Source organism: Nannospalax galili, unplaced genomic scaffold (genome assembly GCF_000622305.1).
Source record: "Nannospalax galili isolate Female #2095 unplaced genomic scaffold, S.galili_v1.0 scaffold25, whole genome shotgun sequence".
NCBI lineage: Eukaryota > Metazoa > Chordata > Mammalia > Rodentia > Spalacidae > Nannospalax > Nannospalax galili.
In genome coordinates, this window is record NW_008355642.1 from 5,013,801 (window position 1) to 5,022,954 (window position 9,154).

The following is a 9,154-nucleotide window of genomic DNA, read 5'->3' on the forward strand; positions in this document are numbered from 1 at the left end:
GGAGTAAGATATGAAATTATGCACACCTTTTATAATCTTTTCTATAAAATAGAGACAGCAGATTTTGTGAGCTAACTTAAAACAGATAAATATATTGCAATAAAAGATAATTGCAATGTCCTATCTATCTTGTACATAGAAACAAAAATCCTAAATGTTAATGGAAATCAAAATATTTGATATTTTATTATATTTTTACTTTATGTATATGAGCATATTGCCTGCATGAATGTAAATGTACCCATTTTATGCAATGCCCACGGAGGTCAGAAGAAGACATCAGATTCCCTTGGAACTGGAGTTACATAGATGGTTGTTAACTGACATGTGGGTGCTGGGAATCAAACCTGGGTCCTCCACAACTACAGCCAGTGCCCTCAACTGCTAAAATCAAAATACTTTGGTGGTGTAATAAAACCCATTGTTATATATAAATATTATATGCTAATAACATTAAAAAAAATTTGGTCTTTTTGAGACAGGGTTTCCCTGTAGCCCCAGCTGTCCAGGAACTCACTATCTAGACCAGGCTGGCCTTGAACTCACAGAGATCCACTTGCCTCTGCCTCCTGAGTGCTGGGATTAAAGGCATGTACCACCACGCCCGGCTAACATTAAAATATTTTATTGAAAATTTTTATTTTAAAACTCAAAGCATTAGAAAATAAAATCTAGTAATGTATAAAGATAATTACATATCATTATCAACTGCTACTTATTCTAGATATCCAGAGCTGTTTCAACATTTGAAAATCAATTAATATAATCTACCACATCAATGGACTTAAAGAAAAATCATGTGCTCATTTCAATTAATATAGAAAAAGCATTTGAAAAACATCTTAACATCCACTTACATTTAAAAACTCAGCAAACCAGGAATACAGGAGAACATCCTCATATTGAAAAAGAATATCTACAACAACATACACCAAACTAGATACTTTACCCTTTGGTCAGGAACAAAGTAAGAATACCTCATAGCTGCATTCCTTTTTGATATGGCATAGTGGATATGCTGTTCAGCATAAGAAGAAAAGGAGAGGAAATTGAAAGCTCACGGATTTGGAACTTTTTCATTCCATTTTTTTATTCATAGGTAACAGCTACCAAAAATCCCAAATAATCAACCAAAAATCAAGCAAACTTGAACTGTTGAGTAAGTATAGTTTGGATGATACAAACTTTATGTATATAAAAATTTAGTTGTCTACCTGTATACAGGAAATTAAGAATTGAAATTTATAGTTTAAAAGTATTTACTATAGCATCATAAAAAATAAAATATTGGGGCTGGAGAGATTGCTCAGCGGTTAAGCACACTGGTTGTTCTTGCAGAAGACCCAGGTTCAAATCCCAGCACCCACATGGCAGCTAACAACTGTCTGTAACTCCAGTTCCAGGGATCCAATGGCCCCTTCTGTCCTCAGCAGGCTTTGCACAACATGGGTGCACTTACCTACATGCAGACAATACACTCATACACATAAAATAAAAATAATAAAATATAAAAAAAATTAGGTATGAATTTACCAAAATATTTGTGGGATCAGTGTTCAGGAAATTTGAAACTAATAAAAACGAAGGATTTTCCACACAGCCCCAACAAAATCCTTAGCTTGCTGGGGATTATCTGTGGATATTAGCAAATTGATTGTAAATTTATATGGAAAGACAAATGTTCCAGATTATATAACACAATATTGAAGAATGAAGTTGGTGAACTGATGAATTTAACTTGAAGACAGCTGGAATCATGTAGCACAGTTTGGTGTTAATGGAGAAAAAGACACAGACATCTGTAGAGCAGAATAGAGACCTCAGAATTAGGCCCACAGAAATATACTGAATTGATCTTTGTCGAAGATAACTCAATGCAGAAATGATAGTCTTTTCTACAAATGGTATTATATAAACAGAACAACCAGATCTCCACATTCAGAACTAGGCGTAAACCCTTCATCCTTTATAAAAACAAGCTTGAAATGTGTCATGGACCTAAGTATAAAACACAGTACTCTAAAACTTCTAGAAGAAAACAGGAGAAAATCTAAGTGACCTTGTATTTGGTAATGCATTTTGAACATACAAGAAGCACAATTTAAATTAGATACAATTGATAGATTATACATTGCTCAAATTATAGACTTCTATGTGAAAGACACAAAAATAATCAAAAGACATGCTGCAGACTGGAAAACATATATATCTTCAAGAGCATGTGTCTAATCAAGGACTTGTATGTAGAATACACAAAGAACACCTAAAACCTGACACTAGTAAAATGAACAACTAACTTTAAAAAATGGGCAAATGATAAGAAAAGATAGCTCATCAAAGATCACGACAAAGCAAATAAGCCTATGAAATGAAGCTCATTATTTGTCATCTAGGAATTGCAAAGTGAAAGAGTGACATACCATTAAACACCTATAATGACTAAAATCCATGATAAAACTGACAATACCAGATGCTGTTAAGAATGCAGAGCAACAGGAACACTGAATCACTGCAGGTGGGAGCATAAAATGGCACAAGCTCTTTGGAAGACAATTTGAAAGTCTCAACAAAGCAAAACATTGTTCTACCATGCAATTTAATGGCTTCACTCTGTTATTTATTCAGTGATTTGAAAAACTAAGTTCATAGAAAAATGGCTTGTGAATGTTCATAATAGCCCAATGCATAATTGCCGAAAACTGGAAGCAATCATGATGTCCTCCAAATAGGTGAATGTGGTAAATAGATGCAATGGAATATAATTTAGTAACAACAGAAATGAGCTATCAAGTCATATAAAGACATAGGAGAACAACCTTTAGCTGCGTATTAGTAAACAAAAGGTGCTCGTACGGAAATAAAACATTGTATTATTTTGTTCTATAACATTTTGGAAAGCTCAGAATTATAGAGGCACCAAAATGATAGGTTATTATCAGAAGTTTAGGGGAAAGGAGCGAATATGTGAAACCTAGGACACTTTGGGGGGAATATTATTATTCCACATGGTCCTGTAATGGTGAAAGTAAGGTATACATTTGCCAAAATGCATAAAACTATCTAGTATAAAGAGATTCATAATGTGTAAAAATACTTAAAAATCATTGAGAAGGTTGGAGAATCTCAGGAAATAATACAGACTATGAAAAATCTTAGTGTATTAGAAATCTCAATAAAGCGATATAGTCTTAAAGACTAAAGACAAATGGAAACTGGATGCAAGCACCCCCTCCTAGGTGCTGATGTTGTGTCCCTTAGCTAACAATGCTGATCCGATCCTGCTGTCCATGCATAATGGAGTGTAATAAGTAAATGGTTGGCAGATGGTAGAAGCTAAGATTCTTACTGTTGGAATTTATAGGTAAATAAAAGGAGGAATTTAACATGATCCATGTGGTAATAGTTTAGATTTGGAAGCATCAGTATGTATTCATATTTGACTTAGGCAGCTACACATGGTTTACAGGTAGAAGTGTTTATCTGTGTATATATACAGGTTAGTGTGAGCATTTTTTTTCTCCTTGAGATGAACAGGACTAAACAAAGCAAACTTGCTCTTCCTAAGGATTGATGACTTCTAATACCATTCTCTTGTAAAGTGAACCAGGGATCTTTGAAGAAATAAATAGGTGATTCTGTCAGGCAGGAAATATACAAGATTAGCCTTGTACATCTTACTGTGCCAGAAAGTAAAATAACAACATAAAACACAGGAACTGACAGAAAATGTCCAATAATCAAAGCTAGAACTGTCTGCGCAGCAAGCTAAATAATTAATTTTAAATAATGACTCAAAATACAGAATTAATACCTCTATGTCCAAATCCTAAAAAATTTTTAAATGAGTAAATAGAGAAGACATACATCTTAGGAGTGAACTTCCCTCCTGGTTAGTTGTGATTCGCTCATGTCAAAAAAGAGAAGCTTATCTTTTGGGGTATGCTCCCCCCCTGTTTTTTTTTGTTTTCCCCTTTTGGCATTTTTTTTTTTTTTTTTTTTTTTTTTTAATAAAGAACACAATACGGAAAGGCAGGCAAACAGGTAATGGAAATTTGACCAACACTACCTCAGCCAAGTGATGAAAGCCAACATCACCAGTCACAAATCAGTGTTGTTAATATTTATGCTTCATATTCTGGGATCAAAACTGTATTCTTCCAGGCAGTTTTCCTCCCAATACTCACCACTCCAATCTAACCTTAAGAAAAATAACAGAAAAATTCAAATAGCAGGATATCCTATAAAAGTCTGACCAATAAGAGTCCTAAAACCATCAAGATCATTAAAAATCAGGAAAGTCTGAAACACTACCAGAGGATCTTGAAGACACATGGCAGCTGAAAGAAATGTAGTAACCTGAATGATGCCTTAGAGCAGAGGAAGTACATTGAGTAAAAACCAAGGCACTCTAAATAATCAGTGGACTCAATAATAATGGAACGTGCTAATGTAAGATGCTGAATAAGAAACTGGATGCAGAGTATATGGCAATTCTCTTTAATCTACATTTTTCTGTAAATGTGAAACTGTTGTAAAAAGTAAAGTCAAATTTACAAGGGTTTCTAAAAACTACGGAAGAATGCATACAGTATTATACTATTTATATAAATTTCATAATGTACAGCTCAGTACTATGTATTGATATCAGAAAGAACTGCATTCTCTATTGTTAGAGATTCTTTTTTTCCTGTTTTACAAGTATATCTTGTTTTAAAGCTTACCAATATTCTTTCATTCTCTCTCTCTGTGTGTATGGTATAAATATCTATATATTATAGATATACACATGCATATATTTGTACCTATGAATATGTGCATGTATTTTTTGTAGCAAAGAGCATGTAACCAAACAAGAGTTAACACAGCTTCTTTATCAGAAGTCCTTCTTATTTTTAAAAATGTTTTCATCCAAAGGTATAATGTGCATGGATCTTTCCTAGTTGATGAGAAACTTGAGAATCTGCATATACTCCTTTCTGTGGCTAACATTTTGAGACAAAGATTTTACTTCTTAATACTGTTTAATGTATTTATTCATGGATTTCAGTGACTTTGGCATTTAAGTGAGCTGTATTTTCTAGCTATTTGCATTTGCTCTTCTAGTTTGAATTCTTCCCTAATTCCTTTAAGCTAAAAATATTATAAATAATTTTTTTCTTCCATCCTTTAAAAAATATTATTTTTATTTTACATGTATGAATGTATTCCCTGTATGTATTTAAGTACACCTATATCATGCAATGCCCTTGGAGGTCAGAAGAGGACATTGGATCTCCTGAAACTGGAATTGCGGATGATTGTTAGCCTGCAAGTGGGTGCTGGGAATCGAACCCAGGTCCTCTGCAAGAACATTCAGTGCTCTTACCTGCTGAGCCATCTCTCCAGCCCTTCCATCCTTTTTGATGTTGTGATATTTTCTTTTTTGTGTTGTGTTTAAAAACTACATTGGATCTACCTTCCTAGCAAAATTTTAAGTCTTTATAACTGTCTTTCTGACTTTTAGTGCAGTATTGGACAGCAGATATATAGAGCTTTTTCATCTTGTATGACTGAAGCAACTGTCCCATTTCCCCTCCCAGCCCCAGTTGCCACCATTCTACTTCGTGGTTTGATTAATTCGGCTACTTTGAATGCTTTAACTAAGTAAAATCATGTAATATTTGTCCTTCTGTGACTGGCTTATTTTGCTTAGCATATAATCCTAACAGTTATCTTTGTTATACTCTATGAACACAAAAATACAACTCTCTTCTCAGAAGGGCTATTCCATGTTTCAATATGGTAGCACTTTGAAGAAGTTTTTATAGTAACAGAACGAAAATGTCATAAATCAAGACATTTTCAAATACATTGCTGGAAACATTAGGTACATGGGTTACAGCAAGTGGAGATGTCTGTGCTCTAAGCCTCAAATGCTGTCTAATGACATTCTTAGCTTTTTCATTCGTGGAAGCTAGTGGTCTGTTATATCCAGAAGTTTCACTTGTTCATCATAAGGATGTTAAGTCAGCAGCCACAGAGGCAAGCAAGGCATGGCTATTAGGGGGGCTAAAGATAGCCCAACATATTGTCATTGGGCCCTGAGTCTGCAGGATTACAACCTTTCTAGTCATTTGAGTTCTAATGGGTTAATCAGCCTTTCAGAAGGTTCAATGTAAGGTGCAGTTCCTTCCCAGGAACTTTTATTCTAAATAGGACTTTTTCTTTTAAAGGTTAAGAAAATTCCGTTCTATGTATGCACTGCTTTTTCTTAACCCATTCATCTGTCAGTGAACATTCATTCCTTTCTAGTTTCCCTCTATATATTTTCTTCAGGTACTTTCTTTGTGATTACTACAAGTTAAACAATCTGTCTTCAGCCGATAATGACTTAAGTCACATATAAGAGCACTTCTTAAAAAAAATGTAATAGTTCCCTGTTCCTAATTGATAGAATATATTCTCTTATTTCTCTGAGGATATTAGTTGCAGTTTTTAAAATTTTTCTCTCCATCATGGTCTCTGTTTTTTCTCATTTGTTCTGTTTTCTGTTTGTTTTTTCTGGTCTGTGTCTTTCACATTAGAAGCTTTTCTCATATGCCTGATAAGCCTTTGTGAGTAAGGATTATGAAGATGTTTAGAATCTCTCTGAACATGAATGGCCTTTGTGGACTTTGACCTACTACACTTCAAGGTGACATGCTGTAATCTCAGCACTTGGGAGGCTGAAGCAGAAGGATTGTGAGTTTTAGGCCATCCTGCGATATATACTGAGATTTTGTCTCCAAACAACAATAACAACAGTAAAAAGAGCAAACCAGATAATCTGGTTGGGCCATTGTTGGAGAACTCCCCCATTCCAAGTCATTAGTTTTGTCTTTCCCGGGGCTTAGTTTCCCTAGAGGAAACTGTTCCAAGTACTTTCTTGGAAAAGTCCTTCTAGTGTTCACATAGAGGAATGGTGGTGAAATCCTGGGTGTTCCCAGTATTTATTTTAGTATGCATTCTTTCTCAGTCTCTTTGCTTTCAGAAACAGTATTCTTGACCTCAGCTATGCATGGCATTCCCCATCTTCTGACAATGAACCTCCAGTATTGTACCAGGATTGGCGAGTTGCCCTTACCCAGTATATTGTGGAGGAGGGTAAAGATATATTTCATTTTTAAAACAACCTTCAACATACCATCCTCATTTTAACCCTATCTGGTTACATCCATTTGTAGAGTCACCTGAAGCTATCTGTTCTACAACTGTTGTACCAACCTTCCTTCCTTCCTTTTCACTTGTTTCTTTTTGTTTTTTGTTTTTGTTTTGTTTTGTTTTGTTTTTTGAGACAAGCACTCACTGCATTGCCCAGTCTAGCCTCTGTTCTCCCAACTCGGGTTCTCTAGTTGGTAGAACTATAGATTCACACCACTGCACTACTTTTCTGTTATTATTTGTGTGTGTGTGTGTGTGTGTATTAGTGTGTGTATTATGGGTGAGTGCATGTTTGTATGTGTGTGTCTGTTCGGATGATCATGTACATATATGTGCATCTACAGAGAGACCAGAGGTCGACATCAGGTATCTTCCCCTCTCTCTCTCCACCTTACTTTTTAAGACAAGGTCTCTCCCCTGAGGTCAGAGCCCACCAGTTGGCTAGACTGACTGGCCAGCAAGCTCTGGGGATCTACCTAGTTTTCTGCATGGAGGCCAGGAATTTGAAACCAGGTCCTTGTGCTTGTGCAGTAAGCACTTTTACCACTGAGCCATCTCCACGGCCTACACCTGACTCTGAAGATTTGTAAGTATCTGCTGGGTGGGTTCTTAGCTTTTCTATACTGTGTGCTTAATATTGAGCATTCTTTAGTGTGCTCAGTTCCTATTCACCGAACTATTTTCTGTCTTCCGGAATATCGTTGTATTACCTTCTTTCTTTGTTCTTCCTGACCTTGTTGGTTTAAGTCCTTACAATTTTTTAGTGTTCTGGAGACAGTAAAATTAGATGAATGTTCAAACTGCCATCTTTATCTAAAACTAATTGGAACCATAATGCCATAGTGAAAGACTTGCTTTCCTTAAGTGATATTTTTATTGGTTTTAAATTTCTATTAGGTGTTATACCTGAAGAACCTTAGTCCTCAAGCAACTGAAAGAGATCTTGTCTCATTGTTCGCTCGATTCCAGGAGAAAAAAGGGCCTCTCATTCAATTCCAAATGATGACTGGACGAATGAGGGGACAGGCTTTTATCACCTTTCCCAGTAAGTAACTTCATCTGCCTCATTACTCAGCTGCAGCATCAGTTCACTAGAGACTACCTAGGGGAGGAAAGTAAGGAAAATGTGTTTCCAGTATTCTTATATTTTGTTTCTATACTTATTTTCTCTTCTCTGTTGACACTAAATAACCACCTTGCCCTACTAGCCTCACTTTCCCCAGTCTCGATATTTCCTTCTTGCCCTACCTATATTTATTTTCTTTTGATTGAACATAGCATTATATATATATATAATTTATTTATTTATTTTATGTGTATAAGCATATTAACTGCATGTATGTAAATGCACCCATGTTGTACAATAAATACCCATGGAAGTCAGAAGAGGGCATTGGATTCCCCTGGAACTAGAGTTACATATGGTTCTAGCCACCATTTGGGTGCTGGGAATTGAATCTGGGGCCTCTGCAAGATTAACCACAGAGACATCTCTCTAGCCCCAGATTTCTAGTCTGTGTTATAATAGAATCTTTCATAGTTAATATATTGGTATTCCAATCAAAACACATGTATTTGTCATATGCCCTATTCCTTTAGGACTAACTGATTGTAAGCTAATAAGCTAATGTGTAGCTAGCTATTTTACTTACCACAGCAACAGCTGTAGTACATGTTTGAAAATTTGTAGCATATCTGAAACAAAATGAATTCAGTCCAATTGCATTGTCTACTTACAAGTCCACATAGTCTACTCCCACCTTATTTCTTACATCTCAGCTCTGAACCCCATATGTTGAATATTCCTACTATACCTTGAACATTTTCATACTCTAGATAAGCTAATAGTGTAGCTAGCTATTTTACTTACCACAGCAACAGCTGTAGTACATGTTTGAAAATTTGTAGCATATCTGAAACAAAATGAATTCAGTCCAATTGCATTGTCTACTTACAAGTCCACATAGCACATAGT

At 35.4% G+C, this 9,154-nt stretch overlaps 1 protein-coding gene across 2 annotated transcripts in view; it reads left to right on the plus strand.

Annotated features, from left to right (window-relative positions):
* Positions 1-9,154, plus strand: part of Rbm41 (RNA binding motif protein 41) — a 67,811-nt gene that overhangs the window by 51,191 nt on the left and 7,466 nt on the right. For both annotated transcript variants that reach the window (XM_008852980.3, XM_029556034.1), the window contains one exon: positions 8,077-8,224. In XM_008852980.3, coding sequence (XP_008851202.1) covers positions 8,077-8,224 — 148 coding nt within the window. The remainder of the gene's footprint in view (positions 1-8,076; positions 8,225-9,154) is intronic.